The sequence below is a fragment of the Equus quagga genome, chromosome 7 (assembly GCF_021613505.1).
Source record: "Equus quagga isolate Etosha38 chromosome 7, UCLA_HA_Equagga_1.0, whole genome shotgun sequence".
NCBI lineage: Eukaryota > Metazoa > Chordata > Mammalia > Perissodactyla > Equidae > Equus > Equus quagga.
This window is the reverse complement of record NC_060273.1, coordinates 129,628,617-129,647,796: the sequence shown is the minus strand read 5'-3', so window position 1 is coordinate 129,647,796 and position 19,180 is coordinate 129,628,617. Positions and strand designations below refer to the sequence as shown.

At 42.9% G+C, this 19,180-nt stretch overlaps 1 protein-coding gene across 6 annotated transcripts in view; it reads left to right on the top strand.

The window, feature by feature from the left end:
- PDE8B (phosphodiesterase 8B) overlaps window positions 1–19,180 on the top strand; it is a 214,354-nt gene that overhangs the window by 53,185 nt on the left and 141,989 nt on the right. The window contains exon 1 of one of the 6 annotated variants that reach the window (XM_046666112.1): window positions 8,820–8,883. The exons of the other annotated variants lie outside the window; for them this stretch is intronic. Within the exon in view, the coding sequence (XP_046522068.1) occupies window positions 8,827–8,883 (57 nt within the window). The 5' untranslated portion in view covers window positions 8,820–8,826. Of the gene's footprint in view, window positions 1–8,819; window positions 8,884–19,180 lie in introns of those variants that run through there. 6 annotated transcript variants of the gene reach the window in all.

The following is a 19,180-nucleotide window of genomic DNA, read 5'->3' as shown; positions in this document are numbered from 1 at the left end:
ATGCAGGAGGGGGAGACCCTAGTTGAAAGTTTAATACAAAAAAAATCCCACAGACATTGGCCGCAGATTCCATTGAGAACACGTGTAAGCATAGGCAAGGAGAAAATATTAAACATAGAGGGAAAGCCTATGTGGGGTATTTCTTAAATTGCGTAAAACAAAACCAAAAAACTCATCTCTTAAGCTCTGCAGCTACTACTTGAGTTGTGTCTAAGATAGTCCAACAGTAATGACCTAGAATGTTCTCACACAGGCCTTTCGTGGGGTTAGCTGCTGTTTGTTTCATTAAGATATTCTCCTACCCTCCAAAGTATAGTAAGATGTTGTACAAAGTTTAAAGAATGAACAGTATCTTAAATAAAATATCCTTTTGTTTTTTTTGGAACATTAAAATAAAATAGAAAAATATCTTGAAACCAAAGCATTTTCATCAATGCTTTGTAACTTTTCAATGACTTTATATGCAAGATATTAGATTTAGGTTCTTTTGGGAGGCATGTGGATCATCTTTTTCTCCTCCTGCTCCTCAGTGAGTGTTTATTGAGCATCCGCAGTCTGATCATGAAGCAGACAAGGCCTGCTCCTTTAGGAACATAGAATTCAGAGCATAGAGTGAGCTGACCATCCTGGGGCCTCCTAGGCCTGCCTCATTCCTGCTTTCTCTTTGGTCTTCCTTCCGTGGGGAGGCTGTGTGTGTGCTTACATCTGTGTGCATCATCTCATGTGATCACAGCAGCCCTGGGACAGACATGTGTTATTATCCTCATTTTGTAGAAAAGGAAACTGAGATGTTAGAGTTTAAGTAACTTATCTGAGGTCATTCTGACCAGAAACCTTGTTTGTACCACTGCAAATTTGTGTCCCTCCTTCTCCCATCACCTTTTTTCTTTCCTCCTCCTCTGGTCATAATATAAAAACAGGACCATATTTTGTGTCATTTGATGGATTTATTGAACTGCGTAGCTGTGTCTACCTTGTAGATCTACAGATGACTGAGTGTATCCCGGGCCTGTGGGCATCGTCAGGGCCTCTATGAGGGGCAGGGCTCGGCACAGTTAGGTTGTTCATGGAAACCCCCCAGCCATTCAGAGTCAGGGAGGGGAAACGAAAGCAGAGCCATACTTAGTTGGGTCTATTGCCAGGACGTGGGAGCTTCAGCTGAGGACCAAATCTTGCCTGCTGCCTGTTTTTGTACAGCTTATGACTGAAGAAAGGCTTGTCCATTTCTTAAATAGCTGAAAAAAAGTAGTAGAAGAACATTTTGTGACAGGTGAATATTATATGAAATTCAGATTTCAGCGAACATAAACAATATTTTATTGAAACCTGGCCACGCTCGTTCATTTCTGTGTTGTCTGTGGCTGATTTCACACTACAGTGGCAGAGTGGAGTAGTTGCAACAGAGACCAAATGGTCCACAAAACCAAAAATATTTACTATTTGGCCCTTTAGAGAAAAAGTTTGCCAACCGCTGGTCTACTGGGGGAGGTTTGAGAATGCAGCTTCTTGGGGGAAGTGACTGGGCCTGTGAGGGAGGGCGAGGCAGCAGGTAGCATGTGTGCTTCCTGGGGAGAGCTCCTCCCACTCCCTGAGTTACCACCTGTGTGACCTGGGGCAGGTTACTTATGTTTCTCTATGTGTAAAATGGGGGTGATGGTTGTTCCTACCTCATAGGTTGTTATAAGGATTCTATTTATATGCAAAACACTTAAATAGTGCTTTATGTATAAATATAATGCACAAAAAGGCCCCCTGCATCGTGGGCATTTTCTCCAGGCCAGGTACAGCAGGGCTCTAGTAACCCCCAAAACTTGGCCTCTCTGGGTAGTGCCCCACCCTCAGAATTATGAAACCCTTTGGCTCCCTGAGACCCTCTGTCCCCAGCACAGGCCCTGGTGGCCCCCAGGCTTACCTTTCTCTTGTTTCTTCTGGGCCAGCAGCTCCCTACCCCAGTCCCTCCATGAGGCTCCTGCCTTTCCTCTGGGGCTCACTGGGAGCTATGATACAGGCACTGCAGTCATGTGCCAGGGCCCCCAGCGTCCCAAACTTGGGTTCTGTCATTCTCACACGGACCTCCCTCCACGTTGTATCACGATGACTGCATCCCAGATGGCCCTATGGGGCTGCAGCCATAACCCTTAGTCCAGGGGGTAGGTAGAGCCATGCGCTGTGGTGAACCTGTGTGTCCTGTGTGAGGGCTGCCCTGCGTATTCATCAATATCTCTTTTATGGATCATGTACCACATGCCAGGCCTTGGGCTAGGCGTTCTGCACACATTGTCATTAATTCTCGTGAAATCTCTGCAGAGTTACACTATACTCATCTCAGGGAGGGGTGTCACCACACTGGGAGGAGTCCCTCTCCTATATGCAGAGCAAAATGTGTCCCTTCGCCTTCCTGGAGGCCAGTGTTCTATACAGATTTGGTTTCCCTCAAGAAGGGTGGAAGTCATGTCCTCAGTCTGCTAACTCTGGGTCCTTTCTGCCCCCCACCCTTGGCTGCCTTAGCCCCCCATGACATGAAGTCGATGTTCAGTGAATATTTTCTGTCCAGCAACCCATGCAGGAAAGTCTGAGGTTACAAATAGGCAAACAGAGAAAAATTCAAGTCGTGATACTCACATAGTGTTGTTTGGGTTAACAGCACCTTTAAGCCCCTCCTGCTCTTGCCACTGGAAAGCTGAGAAGACAGAGGTGCAGTGAGGTGAGGCTCCCAAAGTTACAGACGGTCTCCAGCTGGGCTTCCAGACCAAGAACACCTGGCGGAAGTGAGAGTGAAGGGGTGATAGGTGTTAAGTAGACCGCCAGCTGCATGAGGGCGGGGACTGTTGCCTGTTTTATTCATGCTCCATCCCAAGGGCCTGGAATGTTCCTGGCTCCTCTAAGATCCCCACGAATGTTGGTTGCGAGTATTGTTGTGGCGAAGGTGTGGATGACCCTGGATTTTTGTATCTGGACAGGTAGCAAGGGAGAGAGTGTAGCTGTGCGTTGCTTTATGTCCCCGAGAATTAAATCAAAACCCCATTAAATTTGCTTGTTTAATGAGCTTCAGTGTCTTCCCCATCCACTACATGATCACTGGCCTTGGGTGGCAAAAACTTCCTGGCCCTTTATGCATCAGTCTTCATGATAGGGAGAGACTCTGCGTGTGCCTCTGGGATGAAGCAGGGCCTGAGGTCCACACAGCCGGCACATGAGATGCACCTGCAGGACCTGTGTGTCTGTGGGGAAAGGGAGTATCTGCACAGGTCAGAAAGTCTCTGGAAATTTGCACATCAGACATGGTGCTACGGACTGAATTATGTCCCCCCAAATTCATATGTTGAAGCCCTGACCCCCTCCTGTGACTGAATTGGAGCTGGGTCCTTTAAGGAGGTGATGAGGTTAAATGAGGTCATAAGGTGGAGCTCTGATACCTGTAGGCAGTCTTCCTATAATGTGAGGCACCAGGGAGCTCGCTCTTTCTCTCGGCCATGTGAAGACACAGCAAGAAGGTGACAACAGCAGGAAGAGGACCCTCTCCAGAAACCAAATCTGCTGGACCTTGATCTTGGAGTTTCCAGCCTCCAGAACTGTGGGAAAGTAAATTTCTGTTCCTTAAGCTGCCCAGTCTGTGGGTTTTGTTACGGCAGCTCGAGGTGACTAACACACATGGTTTCCCAGTGTTCATCTGTTGACATACCTAGGATCTGGCTGGAAAGGTCTTTACATCTTCAACAACGGAAGCAGAATTCTCCAAATGATGCCACTAATAGTTAATAAATTGTATCCAAATAAGTAGCAGGTGTAATGATCCATAGTTTTACAACAGGAAGAACTGCGTTTAATCCTTTTCTGTTTACAAAATGCACCACAAACTATCCACTTTAATTCTCATAGTTGTGCTGTGTTATTGTGAGAGGTAAGGTAATTCAGGCTCTCAGAGAGGTTCCATGAGTTGTCTCAGGCCACACACCTTATAAGTGGCAAAGTCAAACCCCAGCCCAGGCCTTTGACTCTTGGGCAAAGCTGTGTAGCCTCAGGGACATAGTTCAGATTCTCTGACCCTTAATTGCCGTATCTACCAAGTGGCAAAAAAGAGCTCAAAATAAGTGCTGAAACTGAAGGAGAAATCAGGAAAACTTAAAACTAAGGTTTTGTCTTTGTCCTTAATTTGCCTGACAGAATTTTCTGGAGTAATGGATGTCTCAGAGATGTGTGGGATGCAGCGTGCCCCATTTGCAGCCGTTACTAGGCAGAGTCGGGAGAATGCGGGGAGGTGTTAGCAGCATCCACACTGATGAGCTGTCAGGGCTGCTTTCTCTTGGTCACCTGAAGCCTGCCACTTTAGAAGCACTTCATTTTCCACTGATGAAAATTAGAGGAATTAGGTGTTTTGGGCAAGCATTCCAGCACAAAAGAAATCATTTGGCTGAAGTGTCTGCAGGCTTGGCTTTGATTCTTCAGAAAACATAAACAGCAATTACAAAGTGGTGCTGGCCATGCAGAAGATGCGTGCAGAGGGTCCTCCTGTGTCGGGCTATGGGCACCCATCCCCGTTACACAATTGCTGTATGACTGCTTTTCTCAGTCGCTTCCATTTGAAAGAGGAACAACGTAAGCACCAGCAACATAATATGACTGATATCTAAGGGGAAGAGTGTGCGCCTGTGGACTGCTGCTTTCTCATCAAGCTAGAAGCGGGGATAAGAAATTCACATTTGTTGCATGCCTCCTCTGTCTCAGGCTCCGTGCTAGGTGCTGCAGGCGGGTTTGCTCTATTTTCGTTTTCACAGCAACCTTGGGTAGATGGTATCGTTTACATTTTACAAATAAATAAATAGAGTGGCTAAATAATTTGTCCAAGGTTTTTCTCTTTTAAAGTTGGGAATTGAAACAAGGTCATATGATTCAGAAATCCTTGCTCACTGCTGCTGGGGCCCATGACTTCCCTTCCCTTCCCTTCCTCCCTCTTTGATGAGTCAGAGAAGGGTGAGGCCCTCCTGTCCCTGGGCTGGAGGAGGAACCTGGTCAGGAACATTTATCCCCAGGTCCTTGTGTAAAGTGTCCATCTTTGCTGCTTGAAGAGCAGGTCGTCTTAAGGTTCTGGGGTGCCTTCCTCTCTTTGTTAGCTTGACTCTCCCTGAGTAAAAGAGAGGTTTTCTTTCCCTTGTGAGAATGACCTTGGCCGCCTCTCCCAGGTGCATGGTTGGGGTCGGGTATGGGGAGGGCTCAGCCTCCTCACAGCTTTGGATGATTTGAATTGTCTTGAACTGACTTCTCGGCACGCGTCACTGAAGGGCTCTGGCTTCCCTGACAGCTCCTGACAGCAAGACGTGTTTCCAGGGTCACTGAGTTCCCCGCTCACAGGTGCAAGGAGAGGATATGAAAGGCTACAGGAGACACACCATGATTCTGCCTGTGCATTTGGCCAAACATCATGACACATGTTTTCTTTCTAGGTCAAGTTATAAAAGCACATCATGTTGTACTGTTGATTAAATAGCCGTCTGTAGTGGTATCATTCAGCCACATCATGGGTTCTTACAGACAGTCCTGATAGCTGGGGGAGCTGTCTAGCAATAGTAGCTGAGGGCATGGACTTTGGAGTAAGGCTGCCCAGATTCCTATCCTAGGTCTGCCACTCGTTTGCTGTGTAACCTTGAGCAAGTTTTTCTTAACTTTTTTGTGCCTCGGTTTCCTCATTTATAAAATGGACATAGTAATTGTCCCTACCTCACAGAGTTGTTAGGAGTGTTAAATGATTTGATATGTGAAAAGTTCCCAGGAATAGGGCCTTGCCCATCATGAGAGCCCTAGGTGATTAGCTCGGATGGTGATTGCCATGGTGATGATCATGTCCGAGGAGAGTGAGACTGTTGGTGTTAGCATGTTCAGGCCATTAGCTCTCATTTACAAACTTGCAAATTAAATTAACGTAGGCCAATGGGAATCATTAGTTGGGTGGTGTCCCACATTAATATAGTTCACGCATTCATCCTATATTGAGTACCCATTATGTGCCAGGCACTGTGTTGGCATCACGTATACAAAAATGAATGAAACAGATGTAATTCGGCTCTTGAGGATTTGCAAAATAGTTGGTCAAGGTTAATTATCCAGGATTGGGATATTTCAAGTAATTAAGTTTAATTTACCAAGGTAATCACAAAACGTACAATATTATTGAAGTTTTCCTCCTCCTTTAGATTTTACGCAACATTTAACAGGCCCTCAGATAGACTCTGTGGCTGCCCAGTCCTTTGTGGTGACCACTAGGCACATGTGGCTGTAGGAGGGCCATGAGGGGTGAGGCACAAGGTGGGAGAGGTGAGCGGCCCTTCACAAGCAGCCGTGTAAGGAATTTATGTGTTATCCTAACGGCAGTAGGTTAAACAGGAGAGTGGGGTGAAATGTGGGATTTAGAATAATTTTAAAGCCCCATGAATTCTAAAACTCTGTGATTCTGTACCAACTTTCCTATATTCTATTTATATTTTAATGTAATCACTGATATATTTGGGTTTAAGGCTTTTTTGTTTTCTGTTTGTCCCATCTGTTTTGTGTTTCACTCCTTTCTTGACTTCCCTTAGAGGGATTGCATTTTTTTTTCAATCATTTGATCCCCCTCCCACTAGTGTATTTCTCTTCTTTACTTGGTTACCAGAGAAAATAGAACATGCACCTCTGACTTGTCAGAGTCTAAAGTCACTCAGCACTTCTCGTGCCTCCTGGAACATAGAAGGTCTCCCTCCCTTTGGCCCACATGCTGCTGCTGTCTGTATGTTATTTCCCTGTGTATGTTAAACCCCGTGAGATATCATTACCTCCTGCAGTCAGTGTCACTTCGGTTCACCCCTGTATTTCCCCTTTTGTTTGTTATTCCTCCTGATTACATTCCTTCCACCTGGGATCATTTTCCTTCTGCCTGAAGAACACCGTTTATTTCCTTGGGGGCGGGTCTTCTTGGGAAAACTCTATTTTTGTTTAAAAATATCTTTATTGCCCCTTCATTCTTGAATCATGTTTTCACTGCATATGGAGTTCTAAGTTGGTGGCTATTTTATTTCAGCACGCTGAAGATATCATTCCACTGTCTTCTTTGTCCCTGCTGACAAGTGTCTGCTCTGAGGATGATTCATTTGAAGGTCATCTGTATTTTTTCCTTCGGCTGCTCTTAAGATTGTCTTTGGTTTTCTCTGCTTTCACTGTGATGTGTGTGGGTGGGGGTTTCTTCGTGTTTATACTGCTTGAGAATTGTTCCCCCTTCTGAGTCCGTGGATTGATGTCTTAGATTGGTTCTAAAGTGGTCTCAACTTTGACCTCCTCCCATGATGCTTCTGCCTCATTTCCTTGCTCTCTCTTCTTGAACTCCAAGTAAATATGGTAGACTTTCTCACTGTCTCCACCGTGTCTTTTGCTCCCTCTCCCATCTTTTTGTCTCTCTGTGATACATTCTGGATAGTTTTCTGACATCTTCTGGTTTACTAATTCTCTGTTCAGTTTTATCTTATCAGCTGTTAAATCCTTCCACTCTGATTTATTAATTTTGATTATTACATTTTTCTTTGGTTTTAGAATTTTCTTTTTTTTTGAGGAAGATTAGCCCTGAGCTAACATCTGCCAATCCTCCTCTTTTTGCTGAGGAAGACTGGCCCTGAGCTAACATCCATGCCCATCTTCCTCTACTTTATATGTGGGATGCCTACCACAGCATGGCTTTTGCCAAGTGGTGCCATGTCCGCACCTGGGATCCGAACCGGCGAACTCCGGGCTGCCGAGAAGCCGAACGTGTGAACTTAACCACTGCACCACCAGGCCGGCCCTGGTTCTAGTATTTTTATTTGATTCTTTTCCAAGTTTGCCAAATCATTTTTAAAAATAATTTCCAATTCCCTACTGAAAATTTCAGGCTTCGCTTTTTTTTTTTTTTTTTCAGGCTTCGCTTTTAATTTCTTTGAATGTTGTAAGTAGAGCTGTGTTGCAGTCTGTAGGTGATCGTTTCAGTAATTGAAGATGATCTCTGTTTCTGTTAGTTCTCACACTGTCACGGTTCCCAATTGATGTGCAATATGCTTTCATATTCTCTTCATTAATGTGGGCTAAAAGGTTACTGAAAAGAAATAAGGCATTGGGAATTTCTGTGCAATAAGTAAATAGAATGATCCATACGATTGTATACTTGAAAAATTTTACAGTGTATCTTTCAGATCCGTTCTTTATCCATTGTGGATCACAGTAGCAAAAGAATCCTGTTGCTTAGCAACTGGATTATATATGATAGAACGCCTTGAAAGAACTTTAAGTGTTAACTCTTCAGAAATTGAGGGATACCTTGGACATTGTGAATCTCTTAATTTTAAAAGTAGGTATGAATCATGCTCAGAAAAGAACCACAGTGAAAAACTGTCTCAAAGGTAGACAGAAAAGATCTCAGAACAATTTGAATAAATTCTTCCAAGTTAGAAAATTCAGTCATTTAAAGAATAGAAATAATTGCTCTGAGGAATGATAGGTTGGTGCTCTTTTAAGATTCCCGTCTCTAATGGGTTTTTCACCGCCTCTTTTCTCCAGTCGTTATATTGTTGTCCTGACCCCAAAGCCAGGTGTGACATGACTTTCTTAGTTCTTTCTGCCTTTCTCAGGAGGGGGCTGATCTTCCAGTCTTTGTTTTTCTTTTCTACTGAGTTTCTACTTCTGAAATACAGTTGAATAATGCTTGGAACATTAATTATAATTATAATTATAACTTGAAATGAAAAGAATGATTGGAATTAATTTCTTTTTATCACTTTCCATTCTTCAATGACTGATTTCTTGTGTCTGCCATTTGCTGTTCATTTTGAAATGTCTGATGTTTTCCTGGCTGGACCAGCAATCACTGGTGATTCTCTGCGGGCAGAGGTGAGAGCCCACTAGGTTTCTCAGTTCGTGTGTGCCTCTTTTCTCCGTACGGGGAAGAGTAGTCTCTTTAATAAGTGGTGCCTTTTGGGGAGAGAAGGAGGAGGGATGTGTCTTCCGATTTTGTGAATCTCTTTGTTTCTAAAGGACCCTTAATTTCTGTTGCTTGCTGCTGCTTTTTGTCCCTTCACCATCAAGCATCCAGGGGATGTGACTCTCTAGTCACCTCCCTCCCTCTGGAAGTGATGCCCTCCCGAGACTGCCATCTTTGGTCTCACGAACTTTCCAGCCCATCTTTTCATTTCCCCTGTGCCCAAGTATCAGACTTGTTCTCAGAATGTCCAAGTCAGGGTGGGAAGCTCTTTCTGGGGGACATTTTTATCTGTTCTGCTACCAGGCGCTGCCACCTGACTCTCGTCTCTGGCGGGGTTTCTGCTGGCTCCAGGTGTTTGTTTCCCTCCCTGAGCATTAACTGAAGCTTCTACTATGCTCCATCTCCTGGTTATGCTGTAGGCAGGGCTGGCTTCATGGGCATGCCACCAGCGCAGTTGCACAGGGCCCAGTTCTCAGAAGGGCCTCATGCTTGGGGTGTAATGCTCTGTAGTCACCCCTTGACTTGAAATTGTTAGTAATTTAATCTTTGAATTTGTGTTTTGTAAGTGAAGTTTGATGGCACAATGGACATATGTCAGAGTCTTGACTCCACAACTCCTGCTTGGTCCTACCTGCCTCCCCTGTTCTCTCCACCCACGCCTCACCTCCCCACCTCCCCTGGTTGAGGGCCAGCCACCTGCTCCTGCCCCTGGCCTGCCACCACTGCCCCCCCTCTGGCTGGGTCAGCCCAGTTGCATAGGCGGGTGGAGGCCTGTGCTCTGTCTAGTTGTCCACATCTGCCAGGAGCCTGGAAGCAGGTGTAGGCAGGGTCGGGGTCAGGGCAGTGCAGCAGCTGTCCTGTCCCAGTTTGTCAGTGTCATGGTATATTCAGTGGGTGACACAGTGGAGGCCTCTCCTCCACTATTGGTCCAGGTGCAGACTGTGTCCCAGCACAGAAGTTGCAATTCCTTGGAGGTTGTTGGTGGTGACAGGCCCCTGGGAAGGGAAGATTGATGGCTCTGCCCCTGGCTGGGTTCCCTCCTTTTTGTTTTGCACTGGGCCTGCTGATTATGTCATGAGCCTTGGCCAGAGGGGTGAGTTACCGGTGGTTTCTGTTGCTCTCCTGGTTGATCTCTATGGGTTTTGGAGAGATTCAAATTAGTAAACTGTCATTATCTCATGGGAAACGAGAAGCTCCTGATTTCTTTTAATTTATTGATTTTTTTTCATGCCGTAAAAGCAGTTCATACTTTCTGCCACAAAACGAACAACATAAACATATGCAAAGAAAAAGTCGACATTCTATTCCACCTCCCTCCCCAGGTGACAGTGTTCACATTGGGTGTATTGGTGTGATCTTCCCAAACTTTTATTCATCGTGATATAACACACACATGCGTGCACGTGCGCACACACACACACTCACACTCGTAGTTATACATGCAAATACACACACAAGCCATGTGGGGCTTTTTGAGGAATGGCAAAAATGCTTATTTCTTGATATCCTGAGAGTCCCTCTATTTCACCACATATGGACCAGCTCATTCTTTTTAATAACACATAATGTCCTGTATCCATGGTATAGATTTGCCATTATTCATTTGACAGTCTCGTCATGATGGACATTTAAGTTGTTTCCAGTTTTTTGGTGCTGTAAGCAAGGCAGCCTACAAGCCTGTATTATTTATGTCTTTATATCTAGTGCTCTTAGTTCATAAGAATGAATTCCCCAAAGGGCATTGTCCTTTCCAAAAAGACGAGAGGCTAGAAAATAGTCTCGTAAATTGCTTATAATTTAAAAATTATTTTTAATTTACTTGAAATCTATTTTTGTATCTTTAATATAATATTTGTTTCCTTTCAGTTAGATAATTATTGTATTTAGTAGCATATATGAAAGAAGCCCTTAATTTCCATTTTTTCATCATACATTATGTTTCAATATATACTTGGATCTATTTCTGAATTCTCTGTACTAGTCTACTGATACATTTGTGTATTCCAATGCCAATGACATATTGTTTTAAATACAATAGCTTTATAATATGATTATATCTGGTGGAGAAAATCTCCCCTCACTATTTATTCTGCAAAATTTTCTCGGCGATTCTAATGTATTCTTCTGTATGAACTTTAAAATAATTGCTTCCATTTCCTCTAATAACTCTGTTGGGATTTGGATTAGAATTTTATATATTAATTAAGGCTTAAATATTAATTTTAAAAATATATAGTTTTCTTAATATTTATCAGTTTCTTTTCTGGGTTTTATAGGTGCTGTTGTTATTGTATGTGGAATTGGTTTTCTGTTTCTCACAGGTTAGTGTTAGTACAGAGGAAGACTGTTAGCTTTTGTATGTTTATCTTGTATCATCCCCTTATGAAAAATTGTTCCTCCATTTTGTAGCTTTCAGTGTTGACGGTGATGAAAAGTCTAACACTAATTTCTCTCTCTTTTCTAGGTAACCTTTTCTTTCTTAATGCAAGCTGATAAATTTTTCTCTTTATTCTGGTGGTTCAGATATTTCAGCAGGATGGTTAAGTCTTTCTAAGGAAAGTTTGCTCGTGTTATTTATTTAGTTATGGCTTCTCTAGTCTTTTTTCTCTCTGAAGAGTTATTGATTTTGCATTTTAAATTTCCTGGATCTATTTCTTTTCAGTTTTTTCTCCTGTGTTGCGATAGATTTTTTATTTGATTTTCTAGACCAGGCATCTACAAACTTCCTATCGCTCGCCAAAGCCATCCTGCTGCCTGTGTCTATAAGTGAAGTTTTACTGCCACACAGCCAAGCCCGTTGCTGTGTGTGTTGTCTCCGGCCGCTTTCATGCTACAGTGGCAAAGTTGGGCCGTTTCAACAGAGACCATGTCACCCACAAAGTCAAAAATATTTACTAATTCGACCTTTACAGAAACTTTGCCAACTCCTGTTCCAGACTACTTATTTTGTTCTTAGAAGTGAATATTCTCTTCCAGTTAGGTTATTGAACTTAAAAAATTTTCCAAGTCCTTTTAGTTTGAGAAACTATTTTTTGTGTTCTAATCACATCACTTCAAGAATTTGCATTCCTTTGTCCTTTAATGTTTCTTTTGTATCTTCTGCTGGTTCCCCTAGGGACCAAGTCCTCTTTCAAGGAGTTCAAGTTTTCTTGGCCAGGTCAGAGGTTGAGTGCCCTCAGCAGCAAGGCCCTGAGGCTGTGGAGGCTCGCAGCGGGTGTCAGACTTGGAGAGGATGAAAGACCTGGCAGTCCTTACTCGGGTCAGCCCCTGGTGAAAAAAGAAGGAACTGTGCCTGTTCCAAGGATGACTGAGGAGGGCCTTGACATGCAGTGGGTGGATGGACCGGCCTTTTCCAGTCTGTAAGGACTAAGAGTGCTTCGGTTCTCGAGGCCCAGCAGGACCATGGGACCTCCGTCCAAAGGGCCTTACACCGTAAGCTGGGAGATGCTGCACTCCTCCCCAGAACACGTGCACACGTGCACTTCCATACATGTGTAGATGCACATCTTCTGCCTTCTTAGCTTTCTTAGGAAGCCAAGTACTTGCCCCAGATACCATATATCACAGATGACAAAGCCAGGACCTATTCTAGCCTCTTGAGCACTTCAGGTCTCACCTGCCCCGTGCTTTCCAAATCTCAGCAGAAGGCTTATTCTTGTTTCCAGATTTTAGAGTTTAAAGATAGGAAGTTGGGAGACCGCCGTGTTGATTTCTGATCCGGGTATTTACTCTTTCCTTTGCCTGTCTGACTATGTTGGGAAGTAATAGGTGATATGGGTGGTTATAGTATAGATTAGCCCGGGACCTGGTATGTGTTTGATTAGGAATTTTGTGGTACCTGGAGGGATTGTGCCTTCCCATCAATAAATGAAGGACTACACTCATGTCTGTTTTCCCGTGTATATATACATATGTGTGTGCATATGCACATATATACCCCCTTACTCACGTGTACACACAGGCTCATTGTTGATTGTAGAGTAAATATCATAGTACAAGCACTGCATACAGTCATACCAACATAGCCCAATCATAAAGGAGAAATGAGCCCCAAAGAGATCAATGCTCAAGGACCCTGTTTGGTAAATCTTTATCACATGTCTTCTAGAAGTTTCATGAGAATACCTACTGGCTAATGGATGTTCATCATTGCCGTGGTTTACAGAGAAAATGCTAGTTTAGCGGATTGCTTGAACTTCTTCAGTTTATAGGGGCTTCTCTTTGTACAGGGATTTGCAGTCTTAGAAGGTGATCTGTATTTGTCATTAATTGCTGTTTGAAAGCTTTGGTTCAGACAAGGTATAATTTAAATTTGTGGGTGTCCTTTATCTCTGCAGGAATGGTTCTTTACAATTATTTGCCATTCATCATTTAATTATTAGTTACAGTAATATATTTGTTTTCATATTCATTTCGTTGATTTTCATATATATTTATCTTCAGAATTGTTTTTGCCCTAGGGGATCGTACACTAGAAATACTACGTGACAGCAGTGATGGAGTTATATTTTTGTGTACCACAGAAGAAGAGTAACCCTTGTGGGAGCTGTTCTAATGCTTTGTTTGGTCTGCTTACCATGCCCTGGCTGCATTTAAGTGTGTTGCCAATTTCATTATGCATTCGACATGCACTAGTGCATTATCATTCTTATCATAATTTCATTTGATTCAATTTCATTTTAAAAATTCTATCGCGGTTTCTGTAAGTCTGACACAAAAATGGTTTTTCTCTCTTAACTCTATTTAACCATACAGTGAACATGCTCCTTTAGTCTGAAATAATTGGAACAATTTTCCCCCTCTTTCTATTAAGGACAAAGGCAGATTACAGAGAAACAATGCCACTTTAAGATTTTCTTCAAAAAAAGAGAAACTAAAAAATAACTTCAGGGTTGTGTTCTGAGCTCTGTACAGATTTATTCCATTCTGTACCTTCTCTTCCATTTCTGTGTTCAGACATCAACGTCACTGGTGTTCAGAATGATGAGAATGAGGTACTACAAAGTTATTTCCAGTACACTAAACTTGTAAGGCATGAAGAGCCAACTATTACATTTTAGAAAAAATCTCAAGTCAAAAACAAGGTTGAAGCATATAGAGTTTTCTGGATAATCCTCATTTGCTAAGAAAGTCAGTTAATTACAATATTCCATATTTTGAATATTTTATTTAATTGGTATTTTGCTTGGCTCTGTTATCAGTTTATTTAACAACAATTTATTGAACCTCAACTAGATTTGAGGGATTTTTCTAGGTGCCACGGTAATAGAAATGAATTGAACAATAGTGACTGTAGAATGTGATAAGTTAAATCAACCACCACCAAAAAAAGGATATACCTAATAAAATAACATAGAAGATAAAATGCATTAAATATTTAAAAAATACTCAGTGAATCCAAAAGAAGGCAGAAAAATAGGGAAAGGGGGAACCAAGAACAGGGGAGACAAGTGGAAAGCAAAGAGTAAGATGGTAGATTTCAACCTAACCACATAGACAGTTACATTAAATGTAAGTCATCTAAACACCTCAATTAAAATTGAAGGCAGAGATTATCAGATTGGATAAAAGAAAAGGTTAAGACCCAATTATGTGCTGTCAACAAGACACCCATCTTATGTGTAAAAACACAAATAGATTAAAAGTAAAAGGATAGAAAAAGATGCACTGTGCTAATACCAATCAAAAGAAAGCTGAACTGGCTGTGTTACTATCAAATAAAATGAATTTCAGATTGAAGAAATTATCATTTCATAATCAAAAAGGGGTCAGTGAATCAAGAGGATGTACCAATACTAAAAGATTTTGCATGTAAATATATTGAGAGAAAAACTGATGGAACTGAATCTACATTTACAGCCAGAGATTTCAACACATTTTTCTCAATAGTAATTTGGAGAAGAATGTTCCAGGCACAACAAAAGGTATGTACAAAGATCCTGAGGTCAGGAAGAGTTTGAGTGTTGGAAGAACCCAAAGCAGGCTGATGGAGCATGGTCCTGGTAGGCCAGAAAAGTGGGCAGGGCCTAGACTGCATAAAGAGCTGTGAACCAAGGTAAGGGATTTACAAAAGCACAGAACAGATTGGGGAGCAAAAATGTTTGCTTCTTCCTGTAACTTTGATTTAATGTTTAATCATTAGGTAGCTCTTCAGATTTCTCCACCGCCTAAAACTGAAAAATAATAGATGACAAAGAGCCCCATCCTTTCAAGAACAGGCTGGACCTGATAGGATTCCTTCAGGAGAGAGATTTGTTTTTCTGCTGTCACATCTTTCAAACCTGTTCTGTCAGATCTTTCTTCTGCATCCCTGGATTGTATCTCAGGGGTCTATCACAGCTTTTGAGTCTTGCTTTCAGTTACTAAAAAGTCCAATCTGATCTGCATCAAAACTCCCATCCCCCATCATCCAGTTCAACGCTGCTTCACTTCCTTCAGCGCAAGGCTCACCTGTCTTGGGAACTTGCACAGGGAAGGGTGCGTGGCCTTTATCTCAGCGTTCCTTGCTCCATCCCTTCCCACACAGGCTTCTGGGTCCTCAGGGTCTAGGCAGAGGGAGTGAGAGGTGAAAGGGGGGAAATTGGGCCTTTTGGGTCTTCTTTCTCTTGGTTACTGAAGACCTTCCCTCAGGGAGTATGTTGGTGGTTGTTTGTCTTACCCTCTGAGACACATGTGCACACACACAGACACACACGCAAACACACACTTTTCCGTTCCTTGCCTGGTGCTTTCCAGCTGACCTTTTCTCTTGCCCTCCTCTCCTGGCTCCTGTGTTTAAAGGTAAGGCTCCAACTTCTTTCTGTTGGTATCACCTTGCCCCAGTGGCAGGCAGCCTTCTTGGGTAGGGTCCCTTCAAGGTGACGCAAAGCTGCTGTTGCCTTCTGCATTGTCCACATGGCCCACAGGACAGGTTATGAAGCCTTTCCCTACCAAACATTGGAAATGGAGGCTTCTCCCACTGTCCTCATGCCTTCTCCCATCAGGGGCAGCTCCAGGCAGCCCTTGTCTCTACCACACATGCCCTCGACTCTCCTAAGAACTCTATACCTTCTCTGGTGGCAGCATGTGGAAGCCCATGAGTTTCCTGCTGCAGTTCAGCAAGAATTCTACCTGGGAGGGAGATCCAACTCCTTTCTGCACCTCCACTCTCTTGGGGGAGTTTTCTGGCAGCTACCCTCACTGGGAGGGAGAACGTGCTTGCCCCTTCCCTGCTCTAAGAAGGAGGGAGACCCCACAGTAATCCCTACTAAGCCAATACTGTTTAAACGTTCTTCTTCATTCAGCCAGCAAATCCCCAGGCTTCTGTCAAATAGGCTGGAGGTGGGAGATGAGCTCAGGGTGGTGGCCGTGTGTACCCTCATTCTGCAAGTCCTGTGTAGATGAGTCTCTATGATGTCTTGACTCTTATTTCAGCCTTGGCCATTTAATATCTTGTTACGTGTGGAAAAAAGTTTGAGTATACAAATAAAGCTATCATTTATTCTTCATTGTACTAATGAAATGCAAAGGAGTAGCTAATTTGGTTGTTCAAGATTCTTTTGAAGACCTCTACTATGGCAGTAGAAATTTAAGACCTTGCTGAATTAAAAGTATTTCCTGGAAATCAACTCATCAGTTTACCATCTGGTTTGGAAAGGAAGAGGCTTCTTCCTGTAAGGAGCATTTTAAAAAGTGACATTTAAAAATTAGCCACCATTTATGTAAATGCTTCTGGAAAAATTTTAGATATAACTTAGTGATTTGGTAAATTAAGAAATACTAAGCACATCCATGGGTATCAGTTTCATAGTCTGAATATTAATTAATTCCATAATAAAAAATATATTCTCAGACGTTTTATTGATGATTTCCACTGAGGCTCACTTCTTAATCTAATGTTGGTTCATTTTCCCAAAGTATCCTGTTTCTTTATCAAAAAAGTGAGGAAAAAAATGAAATCATGACTCTTCTAATACTGACTGTAGATGGAGAATCAAATTAGGAACTACTGATCAAGACCACCCTTCATTTCTGTGGGATCGTGGGGGGACCACTGATTAAGTCTGTTTGAAAGATAGCTGTATTCTGTTGCTTTTCAATGTCCAGAAATAAAAATGGCCTGGCGTCTTTAAAAAGTTTAGAAAATGCTAATGGTTTAGAAAAAGTCAGAAGCCATCCTGTTAGAATTCTCCTGTGGAGATGATAAAACCAGCTTGCAGTCCTTACGAAAAGGAACTCGCCGGACGGTACCTAGAGATGCGATGCTGAGGAATGTCGTCTCCGTGGAGAGGGAAAACGATATGAGGATGAGGACAGAGCAGCTCTGATCCCTTGGGATCTGCACGTAAGCCCAAGGCCTTTTGAGAAGTGGAAGTGAAAAGGTTGTTAAATGTTTCTCTTTAGTGTAGACCAAGATGGAACTAAGCATTAACTGAGAACGGTTTGGCAAGACTCAGGGAACCACACTTTATTTCTCTATGTTTTGCTCTCAGTTATGCCATTTTGTTTCCAACTAGTCACTAGCATTTTAACCAAATAGTGTAATTGATAGCTATCAACTGGGGTTTGAGTCCTCCCGCATCAGAGGGTGTCTATCTGTTCATTGCAGGATCCCACTTCTTTCCCGGGGGAGCTGCCCAGATGGTCTGCCGATAGGTTTGTCCTACACACCTAGACCTGTAAAGTGCCAGTGATGCCTAGGAGGGTACCCATGATGTCCCTTTCAAGGGTATGCAAGAGGAAGAAAGACTGTCCTGGTGTCCCTCTGAATCCAGATGTTTGGCTGGGCCCTACGCCTCACTCTTAGAAGTTTACCCAACTTTGCCCTCAGCAGCAAAGGGAATTTTCCCTGCGTGGATGCAGACAAGTGTCTTGCATTTGGAGTGAAATCATTTTTATACCTGTGTAATATTTGAGGGAGTTCCTCCACAGGTTGCTGACAGCCTCCTGCTTTCCATTTTTCCTCTCTATATCTTTGCTAAGGATCAAATAAGTTGCACTACACTTTTTGTATGTGGAAAACATTTTTTTTTCAAAAATGAGAATACTAGGCATTAAAAATAGTAGCCGGAAACACACATCTTTATTCACTTAAAGTATAAATAGTAATGATATACTTCATGTCTATACTGTGGCCAGTTAAGATGGAAAAATCCTGTGTGTGGGAATGGCAGTGGAGCTAATGAAAGCATCTGGTGAGAAAAAAGGGCAAAAAAGGCAGAAAATGGAAAGAAATAGGAGGGTAGATGGAACAAAGGGGTCACAGAAAGAAAGGGAGAAGAGGCAGCCCCACCTGTGTTTTAACACGTCCTTTAGTGTTAAAGTGATCATTGATCAGATTGACCACAGTCTCCCTGTTTGACTGGTAGGCATAATCAGTATTTTTTTCCAAAAATAGAACCACAAGAGGAAAGCAGATGTCCCTGTCACTTTGCACCCCTGCTGAAATACTGGACAGCTAATTGATGCTGGAGGCATCCTGATGGTGTTCATTTTTAAAACGCATGATTATGTAAGAGCAGAAATAACAGGGTTGATTACATACTCCTTACACAAAAATCGATTTGCATACTTTCTAGTTGTACCTTATTATCAGGTGTGTGTTTGTGTGTCTGTGTCCGGTGTTAGCGCCCACACAACATATATTTCCTGGATTCTATTTAAGTAGTCACCTTGTATTATCTTATTCCATATCTGGGATCAGTGTGCCTCCGGTTTTCTACTTGTGTCTTTGCTGTCCTTGCTGTAGCGTACGGGTGTCAGGAACCCGTCAGGACAGGTCCTCCAGAGGAGGCCAGATGGACTGCAAGGAGACACTTGATCTCTCCCCAAAATCTGCCTTGCAAACCACCAGTCTTGAGGACCCTCCTCCTTAGGAGTGGGCGCCTGCTCCCTCCGCCGAGGCACTCCCAGCTGATTTCACAAGGGTTAGTGCTCATCAGATTTCATTTCACTTCACGTGTGAGGTATTCTCCTCAAGAGAATACTAGATAGAATAGTAATTTTTAAAGGCTCTCCTGGAGACTAATTGAAATGGGCATCGTTGTCACTTCACAGAAATTGACCGAGTTGACTCTAAGACACCAGCTTTGTAGATGGCGTTGTAAGCTTTCACCGAAAGAGAAGCGAAATGGAGAAAACAGAGCAAAATAAGTAGTGGATCATACAGCGGCCATCAGGAGAAGTTTGTTATGATCAGTGGCAACTAGAATAGGGGAAAGTTGGGGG